Below are 16594 nucleotides of genomic sequence, written 5' to 3' on the forward strand. Positions count from 1 at the left end.
TCTGCAGTCCCAAAAAGTTTAAGAAACACTGATCTAGTAGGAAGACACTGTTTTGATCAATCTCGCACATCACAGGAACTTACTATAGTTTATTTAGGGATGGACCATTTAAAGGGCCTTATGCAAATAACAGTCATCATCTAGTGTTTAAAATTAGTCTTGGTCAGTCTTATGCATCACAAGAACTTGCTTTACATCCACAGATGGAACATTTAGATGGCCTTATGCAAGCACCAATTAAAATTCATTATTTGTTAATAGGAAGTTGCAGTTACAGTTACACGGTTCTCAGCCTGTGTAGGCTTTACAAATTCTTCCTGTGATTGCTTCATTTTTTTTTTTAGGGGCTTTGGTTTCCTTACCATGCCTAACGATATTAATGGTAGCTTAACTGCTGTATCTAAATTTGCAAGATTTGAGCATGTGTGTATAATGTAGATTGTTATGTACTGTGTTACATAGTTGCACCAGAAGTTGCATTAATAAACTGTAGATTCTCATAAGTCCATTCAGAAAATGAATTCATTCATCTATTTGTGTTACATATTATAATCACATTGCCTTTTGAGAAGTTGTGTGTACAGAGGTTTTGTTTTTGAATGGTGAATTATAAACATATTAATTACTTTTGGAACTCATTTTTATAATGTTGATTAGATATAAGTAATATAAGGTTATGTATATCAGCCAAATTAGTGAAAATATAAATGCATATGTGATAAGAAGTGATGATTTTTTCAAAAATTTGGTTTATAGATGTCATTAGTGGATCTGGGAAAACGGTTGTTGGAAGCAGCTCGGAAAGGCCAAGATGACGATGTAAGGACATTAATGGCAAATGGTGCACCTTTTACAACAGACTGGGTAGGTATTGATAAAAAGTAAGTTAAATTAGTAGAGATAATTGCTATTAGAGCTAAGGTAAATTTTTTTACATAAAAAAGGTGTCAATGTAATAGTGGTTATTTGTGTTTTGCCATTTACTTAGTTTCAGCAATAAAAAATGCTAAGAAACTCCCATTCATCCATCCATTTTCCAACCCGCTGAATCCGAACACAGGGTCACGGGGGTCTGCTGGAGCCAATCCCAGCCAACACAGGGCACAAGGCAGGAAACAATCCTGGGCAGGGTGCCAACCCACCGCAGGACACACACAAACACACCCACACACCAAGCACACACTAGGGCCAATTTAGAATCACCAATCCACCTAACCTGCATGTCTTTGGACTGTGGGAGGAAACCGGAGCACCCGGAGGAAACCCACGCAGACATGGGGAGAACATGCAAACTCCACGCAGGGTGGACCCGGGAAGCGAACCCGGGTCTCCTAACTGCGAGGCAGCAGCGCTACCACTGCGCCACCGTGCCGCCATCATCAAATCCACTTAGCCCATTTCAGGGATAAGGGGCCCAAAGCAAATTCTTGGATGGGGCTCCAGCACTCTTAATTATTGTATTTGTGAACGGTCCTCATATGTTAACAAGGCGCCTGAAAAGATATGTCTGTGCATCCTGTCCAGAGATTGCTTCTGCTTTGTGAGAAACTCCTCAACATAAAATTGTGAAAATTGCATTTACAATATTTTATTGCAGCTTTATTGTATTCTTGAATCATTAATCAGTTTTCTTAGTTTTGTGGAGGGTTTTCAGAGTTACACTATTTTCAGTATTACTTATAAATTCAGAAGCTACACTAAAACATCTACATTGTTAAATGTAACCAATTCAGATATTGGCTTTTTTGATAATTCCCTTCCCTAAGGAGATTGCTGAAACATTTTCTTAGATTCTTTCCACTTTGATTTACTATACACTTGGAAAGCAACTTAAATAATTTATATTTTTGTAGTGGAATGGGACTGGCAATAAAAATACTGTTAACATGATAATGTTTACCAATTAATGTTTAAGTTTAGTGGTTGAGGTTTTGGACTTCCCATCTCAAATCCAACTATTGAGACCCATCTGACCATGACCAAGTCACTTCACCTACCCATGCTTTAATTGGAAAAATAAAAGGCACATAAGTAATTGTTACTCTCAAATGTTGGAAATTGCCTTGGATAGAGGGGTCAGCCAAATAAGTAATTAATAATAATTCATTACATTTATATAGCGCTTTTCTCAGTACTCAAAGTGCTAAGTAGTAGTAATAATAATAATAAATCAAAATGTTCTTTCCCACACTGTTTATCCACAGTTATATGTTATGTGGAGACATAAAAAATGTGGCCAACAAATAAAAATGCAGAAATACTCTCTCAGTCCACTTATATTTGTTTCATTTTTACTTTCAAAGACACCCTTCTAGGTCATACATAAAACTTGAATTTATTGCTGCTAACATAAACCTCTTATTTGATCTTGGAAGTGGAAATGGGAGTAATAAACCTGCTGTTAAATTGTAATAATTTACAAAACACTTAAATACATTATGCTTCCTTCTTCTATTAGTATCAGTGTATCATTGTGACCAGGTCAGGCAATACACAAAGTATTAAATATTAAAGCAGTACATAAAATTAAACTCTAATACAGGTACATACATCTTATTCTGCTGGATAAACACTGGCTCTTATAACCCTATATTGGATAATAGACTGGTCTAGAGCAGTCTACTTTATGTGTAGCTTCTTCAAATATGTTGGCTGTTTCAAAAAATGTATTTTTTATGTTTCAGCAGGAACAGCAAACAAGTTGTGTCATAGTTGTGAAAGGTGATTTAAAATGTAGTTGCTCAATAGATAAAATATAAAGGTTTAGTTTTAAGCCATCATCAAATTGTAACTCGAAGTTTACTTCAGTTCTAAATTTATTACTGTGCTCTCCATAATGTTTGAGACAAAGACACATTTTTTCCTTGATTTACCCCACTGCTCCACATATCAAATAATATAGAAAAACTGCTCTAACTTCTATACGGTGTGACCAAAATATATGCAAATTCCCCTGAATTAAAGTCTGCATGTGCACTTTAATCACATTTGAATTGTTTGATTTGTAATTTTAGACTGTGGAGCAGAGGCTGTAAATCAAAGAAAAATGTGTCTTTGTCCCAAATATTATGGAGGGCACTGTATTTTAGGAAATCTGTTAAAATGTAACCTGGACCTATTTTCTTATCTTCATTCTTTTTGTGCCAGGAATAAAATTCTTGGGTCATTGTTTTAGTAGTAAACAGTGGCTATTATGTTTAAATGCTCACTCTGTTCATTCAGCAGTTCAGTACGAGATATGAAATGTAATGCAGTTGAATTTGAAAGTAGAATCCATCACTCGGATAGTCCTTAACTATTAGATGACAAGTGGATGGGAGGCCATTATTTTCCGTAACACATACTAAAAAATATAGCATTGAGATCCAAACTAGTTTTAGTTTTTTTTTTTTTTTTTTTGTGTGTTCCTTTCCGGAATAATTTCTGATGGTACATTGTGATCCAGAGTTTTATGTTTCAGCTTGAGTGTCTAGAGCAAGGGTTCCCAAACTTTTTTCAGCCGCAGACCCCTTTACCAAAAACTTTTAAAACCGTCGACCCCCTAATTACATGCAATGGTTTTTCATATCCGCACTTGCTTTGATATGTTCGATAAGACAATGAACAGACATGTTTGTGCTACATGTATTTTCATGCATTCTTACGTGTGACTCTTTTAATGACACATTTTACCTTTTCGTTCGCAAATTTGGTATGTAATGTGTTTTTTTTAAATGATTTTACTTCTTAATTAGGTACCTATTGGAATCATAGATATTTTGAAGTAACAAACAAATAGCAGTAGTAAGGGGGTCTATTTTTGCTGTCGTTGACCCCCAAATTTTTTCATTGAAACTATCGACCCCTAGAAAGTTCAAATCGACCCCAGGGGGTCAATATCGACCACTTTGGGAACCCTTGGTCTAGAGGTTCCAGGTATCTGACATGTAGATGACACCAAACAATATAAAATAATATTTAACAAAAAGAATATTTAAAAAGATAATTAAGCATTTTTTTAAAACCAAATCAAATAAGGATCTTGTGAACGTTACTGATTCCTTCATAGGTTGTTTAATATTCCACAATTGCGTTTTGCCATACAGCTGTATATACTCAATTGAATTAAGTCTGAAAATAGTATTTATAATACATGAAATAAAGCTTAACTTTTAAATAAATCTGGTTATGTTGTTCGTTGTTCTTCACTAGTAACCTGTTCACTGTCCATGTGGAAAATGTTCTCTCTCTCTCTCTCTCTCTCTCTCTCTTTTTTTTGTTCCCGGAACCTTTTTTCAGCTGGGAACATCGCCTCTTCATCTTGCAGCTCAATATGGCCATTTCTCCACGGCAGAAGTTCTTCTTAGAGCAGGTGTCAGTAGGGATGCCCGAACTAAAGTTGATAGAACCCCTCTTCACATGGCTTCAGCAGAAGGCCATACAGTCATTGTAGAGTTGCTAGTAAGGGTAGGTTTATGACTTTTCTTTGTATCCTTGTATTACTCATTTTATATGTTTTATTTTGCTTATATTTTTTGTATAATGTACTATTAGAGATGTTCTGGTGATAACTAAATCTGGATGTACTGTCCAATTCAAACAATAATATTTTCACAATTAATGTGTATTGTAATTTATAATTCAATTTTAAAGAGATTTGTTTGTTCTTTATATGTTTTATTAAGAACAGAAGACAAAGGTATTAGAAGTCACTACCAGATTTGTTTTTTCTAGTACGTATCTCTTACCCAGATACTTTATCTAAAATTTACCTTTGTACAAACTGCACCTTAATTCAGATAAAGCGAAAAAAATTGAGATGTACAATTACTTGGGTGGTTGCAGGTGGTTGTTTTCAAATAAAGGATGCCAGTTTAATATTTGTATATTTTCAAATCTAAGTTAAGTTTACCAGTTGTCAGCTTAACCCTCAACTGTGTTGCCACTACCACACAACTTGGCATACCTCAATACATTATACTTCACGTTTATTCCATATTGGAATTTTTTATTAATGAGAAATTTGAATATTCTTTTTTAAATTAGGTGTACAAATTTTATATAGGTATAGTGAAATTAGCACTCCTGGATGACACAATGGTCCTTACTACTAGTGCATAGCTCCAGACATCTGGGTATTGTTTCTGTCCCAAGCAGACATTGCATGAAGTGTGCAATCTCAGACTATTAATGTAACACCAGATCATGTCACTTGCAGAACTTCTTAGCTGATTCTACACTTATAGGGTGTTTTGATAAAGTGGATGGGACCGAATGTAGGAGTCAGATGGATTAACTTTGTTTCTTGGTGCAAAGAAAATTGTTTGCATCTTAATATCAGCAAAACAAATTAAGTGTTTATTGATTTTTGCTACACCAGTGAGCCTCTATGATTGGTCAATATGCAAGGAGTGGATGTAGAAGTGGTTCACTCCTATAAGTACTTGGGGGGTACACATTAATGACAGGTTGGATTGATCTCTGAACACAGGGGAACAATACAGGAAAGAACAGAGCAGGCTCTTTTTCCGTTGGAGATTGCATTCCTTTAATGTGGAAGGTAACATCTTTCACATCTATAATAACTCTGTGATGGCCAGTGCAGTTTTGTACTCTGTAATGTGCTAGGCTTGTAACATCTCTTCGTGAGAGGCCCACTGAATCAACAAGCTAATTAAAAGGGCAAACTACGTTATAGGATGCACTCCTGTCCCCCTGTAGGTAGCAGCAAAGAATTAAATCAATAATGAATGCCATTTAAAAACAATGCTACACGTCCTCTCTATGACACACTAACACTGAGGACTTTCAGCCAACGAAACACTGAGAAAAACTACTGTGGTGTCTTTATACCAACAGCAATATGCCTCCATAATGTTACACTGTGATTGTGACAGAAGTTTTTTTTTTTTTTTTGTAGTTTTCTTGCTTTTTAGCCATTCTGGTGTGTGCTCAGTCCATAATGTGTGTGTATTAATTAATTTATTTATTTATATATTATTTAAAGAGCTGGGGGGAAAAAAAAATTCTCCCTGGGGATAAATAAACTTCTCTTTCTCCCTCCCCCAGTAGCCCTTAGTATTGTTTTTAGTTACATACTCCAGTTTCCTTCCGCATCCCTAAATTGTGTGTATTAGGTAAATTAGAAATGCTAAATTGCCCTAATGTAAGTTTGGGTATGTGTAAGAATTAAATGGTTGGTGAACGCTTTCTCTGGAATTTGGATAGATAGTACCATTATATCAGGCTGCATTGCTGTTATTAAAAAATCACCGTTAATCTACAGCATTTTTTGGAAGAAATGTAAAACTTGTAGTTAATACATTGTCTTCTGTTCATAGTAATTGCAATAACACATTTGTATAATTGTTTTGTTTTTTTTTATAAACTGACCACTCATACCAGTAACACTTACCTGCCTACAGTCATCATGCCACAGAGAATTCCACTTAGTATTTTATCCAAAAAAGTAAAAGTATGCATCAGTTCCAGTTGTATTGGTGTCCTGTTAAAATCATTATGATATCTCTTTTGTATGAGCTACAGGTGTTTCAAATTGAACAATAATTAACTGTGCTTTAAACTTGATCAGCATGGTTATTCTAAGTTGAATATTTGTATGCTTTGCGCATATGGAGCTACAGTGAATTCTGTGCATGGTTGCCTTCCTCTCCTTTTCTGCAAATATTAAGCAAGAGATCCTTTTCCCACTGTACTCTGGGATCTTTGAAAGGAAAGAACTTTAAAATGTTTTTATATATTATAGAAATGCTTTTTGAATCCTCAGGTAGGTGGGAGGTGAGGGAAATTGGGTAGATTTTGTTTAGCAAAGTTTCTAATTTGGAGGTTGTGGAAGAATTGTGTTGATGGAAAGTTAAATTTGGAGTGTAATTGTTCGTAAGATGCAAAGATGTACAAATCTGTAAGGGATTTAGTCCTGTACAGGGGTGTGGAAATCAAATTTTTTTCTACTTGTCCATGGACAAGTAAACTTAGAAAATCCACTTGTCCGCCAGTTAAATTCACTTGCCCATAAACAAATAACAAAAGTGAAAAATAGTTTATTTTTTCTGATCTCTTTTATTGATACCAAAACTGCCTTCCATTTTAAAACTGAAAAAAGTTCTTTCAGGGAGTAGTATTTTGCCATCTTGCTCTAGAACATTATATAAAAGATTCTCTTATCATTTTAACTCACTAATAAACAATGCCTTCATTATAGCTACACTAGTTCTGTTTCACATATTACAGTTACATAACAGAACACTGTCCTGATTCATTTTTTGCCATGTTCTTCAGCTTTTGTGTTGCAACATCTTCTCCCCCAAGAATCTTTACCATCTCAGACAGCATGGGCTGAATGCTGTTCATTTCTGCTTGAGCTGAACTGCATGGTTCTTGGACTGATGGTCCTGCAGAAGTGGATTGCTGATGACTTTTCAGGTTTTTATGAATGATGTGCTTGTTGCCAGATGACAGCCAGAATTCCACAGCTGGTAGTGGGTCAAACTCTTCTAAAGGTTTGCAATTAACAACAATGCGCATCTGGTTTTGAAGGTTTTCCAGAGTCAGGCAGGTTCTTAGAGAAGAGAATAATTTCTCATAAGAAGAAAAAATAATCACGTCTAAGTGAAGATTTTTATAGCTATTTCATAACATTTGGAAACCGTTAGAATGTTTTCTTCTTTATTTTTAATAAACTGACAGCGTGAAACCAACTTGTTTTATATGAAAAATTCTCTAATCAAAAACGATCTATAGACAGCTCATCAAAATTGATGCTGTCACGCAATAAATTTCTTAACTCCTCAATATATCACAACCTACGCGAAATCGCAAATTTCAGGGAAGATTAACTGCCTAACAAGCTTTGTTATGTGGTGAAAACATTTGCATTATAAGTAAAATGACCACATTTTTATGTAGAAACAATGAATTTTGTCAATCGTCTTCTATAATACGCTACCGTGGCTGTTCGTTTGTCTGTCCAGGATTTTAAATCACCTGTAGCTCGCAAACCGTTTCACCTATTGACTTGAAATTTGGTACACATATACTACGTGACGTCTACTATCCGCTTTCAGGGTGATGATTTGTATTACTCTTCATTTTTATTTTATTTTATTGTTGAATCAACTCTCAGCACCGCGCAGCAGGGAGGCCGTGCGACGCATGTGTATATGCGCCGTTCTCATTCCCCACCACCTTCGCTAATCATTCTTGTGGCAGATTGAAGACTTAAGTGCCAGCTTAAGTGAAGAATTAAAGAAAACGTACTAAGTAATTGCAACACAAAAACTAACTTAATCAGTTTTAACGCGAAAAGATGCCAACGAAAGAAGAGAAGCAGTGAGCCGCTAGGATGGAGAAAAGAAGAGCTGCTCAGGAAGCAGCAAGCGCATCAACCTCTAAGCAAACGAATGCTAAACAGAGACAGACAAAGAGGATGAAAACTAGGAATGCTCAAGTCAAGTGTATTCACTGCACGTTATCGTGCAGTATGCCGTTACTGGTAATATATAAAAGTTATTGATTAAAATGAAAAATCATCAGATTACATTGTAATGTCAGCATGAAAAAAATACTGCATCTCCAAGCGTGTAAATAGTAGGGTAAAATACTTATGTAAGACCATAAGAGTGCTTCCCCTTTGAAAAATCAGCCGTCATTTTGTAAACAGTATTGAAGACCAATTTCAGACATGAAGAACATGCTTAAGTAGACGGTTTCCGCACGAAGTACATACCGAAATGTTTAAAATTTGAAAGTAGTGGTAAAGATGTGCCCTGCACAGCACATATAATTATTTTTTCTCTTGTCTCTTGCACTTGTCCGTGGACAACTGAAACCAGAAAAACACGCTTGTCCGACGGTCAATTTACCCGAGTCGGGCGTTGGATTTCCGCACCCCTGCTGTATGTTTTCCAAACATTAAAAACTGCATGCGTTTGAGAGGGTGCAAAAAGGTGGTTATTGTGCAGAGGTGCCACAGATAAAATCTTCTGTATCTTGTAAGTACTTTTACATTAGTTCCATATTCTGAATGAATGAAGCATAATTGGGTTGTTAGTATATTGACAATTATTAGTATTTACTGGGGTACAAAGCAAGGAATATAAAGAAGTACTACAGGATTTTATTTCTATTGTGGACCAATCCTCTGTGTGTTCATCTATTTGTATCAATGTCCCGAGTTTTTATAGCATGTATATTTGCCGCCCAGTAATAAAATTGAAGGTTAGGTAGAGCCTTCTGCCTTAGGTCTTTGTAGAGTTACCCTTTGGATGCATGGATATTTTGAATTCCAAATAAATGAAGTTATGATTGAATCTAACATCTTAAAAAATGATTTTTTCATGTATATGAGAATGCTTTGAAATAGAAAAAGAAGCTTAGGAAGGATAGTCATCTTGACAATGTTAATTGTTCCAGCTATCTATCTAAAGTGAGATGAAGGGTAGACAATCTATGCAAGTCTTGTTTAAGTTTTTCCATGCAGACAACAAAATTTTGTTGATAAAGAGCTTTATGTTTATTTGTGATGTTTATCCCTAGGTATTTAAACTTATCTGCGATGATAAAAAGGAAGGTGTCTAATCTAATATTGTGTGCTAGAGAGTTCACTGGAAAGAGAAGCATGGTTATTCTAACCTCTCCTAGTCAGAAAACCCAATAAACTTAAAAGAAGAGCTTAACATTTCATAAAGTGAAAACAATTTATTTGAATCATTGTTGATTCTTGGCTGTCATTATACAATAGACCACAGTTCCTTTAAAATGCCATTTCTCAGTTTCAAAACACACTTAATGCATTATATGAATCTGAACTTTTTATCAATAAGACCTTTAAAAACATTTTTTCTTTATTCAACAGAGTGGTGCAGATATTAATGCCAAAGATATGTTGAAAATGACAGCTCTTCATTGGGCAGCAGAACATGGCCACCAAGATGTAGTAGAGTTGTTGGTGAAATATGGTGCTGATGTTCATGCACGGAGTAAATTTGATAAAACTGCTTTTGACATTGCAGTGGATAAACGCAACACAGAAATTATGTTATTACTGCAGGTTGGTACTTGCGTTTTAATTTTAAAATAGGTATTATGTAATGTTTAGTCATTCTGCAAATGTTTTTTAAGTACTTTGTCATTTATGTACATTTTAATTTGAGCCAGCATCAAAATGTGTTTTTTTTTTTTTTTTTTTAAATCTGTGTGGTTTTATAAATTTACATGTGTTCCTTCTCTTGTACATTGTTTAAAGTCATTGGTGCCTTCTTTTATTTAGGAAGGGATGCAGAATCAAGTCAACATGAACCCAGACCAGTCTAATTCTATCAGCAATCCTGTTACCATTTCTTCTCCTCAGTTCATTTTCTCCTCTGGAGGTGTAGTGAACCTTTCTGAACTTGTCTCTTCTTCGACCACAAAGACTACCTCTGGTAAGACAGCAAGCACAGTAACATAGTGTGAAAATAACTAATGTAATAGACTGCTGTTAATGCACTCTTTTGAAAGATAATGGTCAAACAAGGTATTCGACAATTCTGGTTTACATTTAAGCTTAGATTTTTTTTTGTTTCATCCCTCCTTCCACACTGAACAGTGATTTTGACCTCCAAAAACAAATCTTCTTAAAAATGCTTCCAAAAGTGACTGAAGTACAAATTTGAAAATACCATCTCTCTCTTGGGAGTGTACATAAAGAAAAAGACAACCTTTGGTAATGCTGATATATGATTGTCATATGATCAGGCACAGACTGTTTTTTTTTTTATAATGACCTTAGTCCTTTCCTTACGTCACTACATTAGCTGACCTGTACTGCCCTTGAAGCACTTGAATATTTTTCCATATTTAGTTTGGCAGGACTCTTAGCATATAAACTGCTCAAACAAATTAAAGGAACACTTTGAAAACACATCAGATCTCAATGGGGAAAAAATCATTCTGGATATCTATACTGATGTGGACTGGGTAATGTGTTAGGAACGAATAGATGCCACATTATTTGATGGAAATGATAGTTATCAACCTACAGAGGGCTGAATTCAAAGACACCCCAAAAATCAAAGTGAAAAAATGATGCGGAAAGCTAGTCCATTTTGCCAAAATTTCATTGCAGCAACTCAAGATCGTACTCATTAGTTTGTATGGCCCCCATGTGCTTGCATGCATACCTGATGGATGTTGTCCTGGGGGATCTCCTCCCAGATCTGGACCAGGGCATCACTGAGCTCCTGGACAGTCTGAGGTGCAACCTGGCGGCGTCGGATGGACCGAAACATAATGTCCCAGAGATGTTCTATTGGATTTAGGTTGACTGACGTGGGGTACAGTCAGTGTTATCAATTCCTTCATCCTCCAGGAACTGCCTGCATACTCTCGCCACATGAGGCCGGGCATTGTTGTGCACCAGGTGGAACATAGGACCCACTACACCAGCATAGGGTCTGACAGTGGGTCCAAAGATTTAATCCCGATACCTAATGGCAGTCAAAGTGCTGTTGTCTAGCCTGTAGAAGTCTGTGTGTCCCTCCATGGATATGCTTCCCCTGACCATCACTGACCTACCACTAAGCCGGTCATGCGGGACAATGTTACAGGCAGCATAGCATTCTCCATGGCTTCTTCAGACCCTTTCACGTCTGTCACATGTGCTCAGGGTGAACCTGCTCTCGTTTGTGAAAAGCACAGGGTGCCAGTGGTGAACCTGCCAATTCTGGTATTCTGTGGCAAATGCCAGTCAAGCTCCACAGTGCTGGGCAGTGAGCACAGGGCCCACTAGACGAAGTCGGGCCCTCAGGCCACCCTCATGAAGTCTGTTTCTGATTGTTTCGTAGGAGACATTTACACCAGTGGCCTGCTAGAGGCCATTTTGTAGGGCTCTGGCAGTGCTCATCCTGTTCCTCCTTGCCCAAAGGAGCAGATATCAGTCCTACTGATGGGTTAAGGACCTTCTACAGCCCTATCCAGCTCTCCTAGAGTAACTGCCTGTCTCCTGGAATCTCCTCCATGCCCTTGAGACTGTGCTGGGAGACACAGCAAACCTTCTGGTAATGGAATGTATTGATGTGCCATCCTGGAGAAGTTGGACTACCTGTGCAACCTATGTAGGGTCCAGATATCGCCTCATACTATCAGTAGTGACACTGACCATAGCCAAATGTAAAACTAGTGAAAAAACAGTCAGCAAAGATGAGGAGGGAAAAATGTCAGTGGCCTCCACCTGTTAAACCATTGCTGTTTTGGGGTTCGTCTCATTGTTGCTCCTGTAGTGCACCTGTTGTTAATTTCATTGACACCAAAGCAGCTAAAACTGATTAACAACCCGCCTCTGCTACTTTACTGACCAGATCAATATCCCAGACGTTTCATTGACTTGATGTTATGCTCTGATTAAAAAGTGTTCCTTTTATTTTTTTGAGCAGTATATTTTCCAGGGCTTTGGCTATCTTATGGTAACCTTTAAAAGCAATTGTACGTTGTCTGCCTAAGCAAAGACATCTTGGTTAGTGTTTTCTCCAGGTTCATTTTCTTTTCTTGAGCGGTCAGCATTTTAATTTACTTTGTATTTGCTTTGTAAACAAACTTAGCTTTTGGGTGACAAACGGAGCATGCCAAATAGAAAAGATTTATGTGTTTTTAGTGTTTCAGTGACTATCTGAAAACACTATAGCACACTGAAACCTTTTGAATTCCAAAGAGAGCTTTCAAATTTATTCATGTTTGTATGGACCTGCCTAAAGTCTACTCTGAGATATTTTTAATATTAAAAATAGTGTCAGTTCATGTATTATAGTCTGAAGGAGTAAACACATAATGTGTTATTCTTGGATAGTGTTTATTTATCTTCTTACTTAGAACATAAGTAAGCAGGATTGCAAAAAAGATTTAAGCACATGTTGTGCAAAGATTAATAGTTCAAAGAATATGCTTTGACTGAAAATTGTCTTTGTAATAACTTGGCAAGGAAGAAATGACAGTTAAGATAATTATTGGTTGAAATTTGGCAGCCTTTTAACCTTTACAACTTTCTTTTGTATAAAGGTTTTGCAACCTCTGTTTATTGTTTGTATTGCTCTTAAATTGCCATCATTTATTAGTATTGAACACAAATAATATACAAGTAGAATGATGGGTATTCACATTTTATGGCATAAGTAGACATAAAAAGTAAAGCAATTTTCAAAAAATATGAAATACTGTACTTTCATTTAATGATCTTTATAGTGGATTCATCTTTTACACAACAAATTTGAAGCTTTTGAAACCTTAAAAACCTAAAATAAAACATCTGGATTAAAAAGCGAGCATTGTAGTTTGTATTTAGACATTTTAATAATTTATTTTTCATTGTTTAATTGCCCTGATTACATTAATGGGTTTTTAAAACTTGTCTAGGGGAACCAAACGTCTCCACAACTTCAGTGCTTGCAACACTAGCAGCTTTGGCAGAAGCATCAGGGCCACTATCCAGTTCAAACAGAGCAGGTAAAATAAGCAATTACAATAGTTTAAAAATGAACACTTGTTCAGACAACATTTTAAATCAAGTCTGACATTTTCTTGAATTTTACTGTAGTGGCACTTTATGCTTTTGAATTTCAAAGCAAAATTGAGTAAGCTTTATTCACGCAGCAAGTGCCTGATGTACACTAATGCAGAAATTCAGGTTTAGTTTCTAGACAGTGAACATGGTTCTATATCTCATTAACAAAATTCTGAAGGTTATAAGTAAAACATGTATTATTGGTTATTTCTTCACAGAAACAGAAGAATTAATTTCAGCTGATACGGTAGATTCAGCGTTACAACATATGGTTGGAAGTGGAGGTCAAAGGGTGATCGCAATAGTAACAGACCAACATGGGAATCTGCAAACCAGCAGTCTGGGGCAGCAGTTTATAGTAACGATGCAGGATGGTCAGCAAGGTGAGTAATGTACAGTAAATAGAAACCATATATTTGGATGCATGGAACAATGCTGTAATTTTTTGTCTTGCCCACAAACATCATCTGTTTTTATTTCTGTTGCCATCTAGAAGTCTGGTGAAATAGCTTACAATATTTATCATTCTAGCAAGCTACAAGATCTAGGAGTACTGGATTTCAAATTCAATGCTCAAACTCATCATTGACTACAGTATACCTGGTTTTGTTTGCTATTGGAAATTTTCTATTTAATTAATGTGCTTTGACCACCAGTGGCTTTGCAGCCTCCCACATTCCCGACAAAAGTGCAAACACAAGTCCCGATTAATATAAAGGTTTTAATTTTTTAAATACCTTCACAGTACAGGCTTCAAAAGGCACACAACAACGCACAATACAAGTCTCAAGGCTCTTTTCTTGATCCTCCAGGCAAACTTCATATGCTTTCTACGAGCTATGGCTCGCCTGGATGATGGAGGCTGCTCCCTTTGTGTAAAACCTGGGAGCACTTCTAGTGTCCTGATACTGTGGCTCAGGAGTACTTCTGGGTATGTCTGGAGTCTGTGTGAATTAGGGCTCATAAATCCACTCGGCGCCCCCTGGTGCACCTACTGGACCCAATAGGGCTTGCCAAAAGAAGTACAACTCACAGTATGCCCTGTGGGTCTCTGTAGCAGTACGAAGCCCAGAAGGGCTGCCTTCTAGGGTATTGGGGAAGACAATGTCCTTCCATGCTATTGGCATCCCTGTCGGGTAAGGATCCCAGTTCTGCTCTGTCTGGGATACCAGTCCCAGCATGCCATCTCTCACAATGCCATTTTCTCCTTGTTATTCTCTGTTTGCATTTAATTTCAGTATTAATTCCTATGTCTGTCTTGTTCTTTTCTCCTGTGGAATTTCTTATCCATGTAATTTATTTTAAAGAGGTCAAATGGTCCACCAATAATTGAAAGCATAGTTAAAGTGATGACCGTGATGAAGAGGAAGACATTACATTTATATAGAACTTTTTTTTTTTTTTTTTTTTTACTACTCAAAGCACTTTACATAGAGAATGGGGAGCCACTTCAACCACCACCAATGTGCAGCATCCACCTGAATAACGCGGTGAAGGGGTGAGAAAGAGACTTAGCCAATTAGGGACAGATGATGATTAGGGGGTGAAAATGACCAGGCCATGGTGAACAATTGACCCTTGACATTGGGAAACACCCTATACTTTATTAAAGATTCCCAGGTATCTTTTATGGCCACAGAGTCAGGGCCTCAGTTTTATGTCTCATCAGATGGATGGCACCTTTTTTTAAGCACAGTGTCCCCATCAATACTTGTTTTGTTTGGCTTTACTTCTGAACTTAATATCTTCTGTGTGTCTGTGTTTTGTGCTGCATGAAACATTTTTAGTTCATTTCATTGCATTTCAGGTCTCACTAACTATTTCATAATAAATTAGTTTTGCAAGTGTACAGTTCATATCTGTTTAGTCAGCATCTACAATTGAGAAAAACTGCATACACCTGTTAGTTATCTTCACTGGCACTAAATCACATTAGCAAGATTTGCAAGCTCTTTATAAGTATGAACTCTAAACTAATACATTGCTTTTACCAGTGAACCATATGAAATTTGGAAAAAATAAATTTGTCCAATGTGCCACTACAGCTGTGAAAGTAAAATTATAGACTATATCTGAAATGATCAACCTAATGGTCTTCGGCTAGATAGTTAAAAGTACTGTATTCAGAATTCTTCATTCAGTTGTTACCAATGTACTGTTTATCTTAAAGTACTTTAATGTTTTAGGCTTTGTAGTAATTTACCCTACTAGTTGAGACTCTCGATCATCCAGCATTGTGTTAGTTTAAAATGTATATGGTGTGTTTGCTCATTCCCAATATAGAAGAAATGTACTGTATAAGTTGGTAATATTATAGGAACATCTATATATATAATTCACTAAGCCGCCGACAAGTAGACACCCATTGAAAGCACGCAAGACAGCACGCCCACCAACTCTAAGACCATTGGATATGACGACAACTCGCAGAGCCACGCCCACCAACTCAGACGCAGCAACTCACAGAGCAGGGCGTCATTCGCGTTCGTCTCTGCTACACTCCACATGCACCTCTGAAGAAGTATGTTTGTCGCGGATGTGAATCGCTGTATGTGGCGTGTAGAACAGTTTGCGAGGGGTATCCCATAGTCTTACAGTTCGTGGGCGGGTCTCTGTTAGTTGCTCTTGCGAGGTTCAGTCTTTCCCTGTGCATTTCCTGTGCGACACACACACTCACTCACACACACACACAGAGGCAGCGCAAGAGAGAAAGCCATGCACACACACAGGCAGCGCGAGAGAGAGACAGAGGTACACACACAGGCAGCGCGAGAGAGAGAGACAGACGCACACACACAGAGGCAGCGCAAGAGAGAGAGCCGTGCACACACACAGGCAGAGCGAGAGAGAGACAGAGGTACACACACAGGCAGCGCGAGAGAGAGACAGACGCACACACAGAGGCAGCGCAAGAGAGAGAGCCGTGCACACACACAGGCAGCGCGAGAGAGAGACAGAGGTACACACACAGGCAGCGCGAGAGAGAGACAGACTCACACACACAGGCAGCGCCAGAGAGAGAGCCACGCACACACACAGGCAGCGCCAGAGAGAGACTGAGGC

General features: G+C 37.3%; 1 protein-coding gene across 5 annotated transcripts in view; it reads left to right on the forward strand.

The window, feature by feature from the left end:
• Positions 1-16594, forward strand: part of gabpb2b (GA binding protein transcription factor subunit beta 2b) — a 57806-nt gene that overhangs the window by 8181 nt on the left and 33031 nt on the right. For 2 of the 5 annotated variants that reach the window (XM_028793956.2, XM_028793958.2), the window contains exons 2-7: positions 757-864; positions 4279-4446; positions 9854-10048; positions 10268-10421; positions 13384-13473; positions 13750-13914. In XM_028793956.2, coding sequence (XP_028649789.1) covers positions 757-864; positions 4279-4446; positions 9854-10048; positions 10268-10421; positions 13384-13473; positions 13750-13914 — 880 coding nt within the window. Of the gene's footprint in view, positions 1-756; positions 865-4278; positions 4447-9853; positions 10049-10267; positions 10422-13383; positions 13474-13749; positions 13915-16594 lie in introns of those variants that run through there. The other 3 variants (XM_051922780.1, XM_028793960.2, XM_028793959.2) reach the window with 3 other exon arrangements.

Source organism: Erpetoichthys calabaricus, chromosome 2, assembly GCF_900747795.2.
Source record: "Erpetoichthys calabaricus chromosome 2, fErpCal1.3, whole genome shotgun sequence".
In the NCBI taxonomy this organism is placed as follows: Eukaryota; Metazoa; Chordata; class Cladistia; order Polypteriformes; family Polypteridae; genus Erpetoichthys; species Erpetoichthys calabaricus.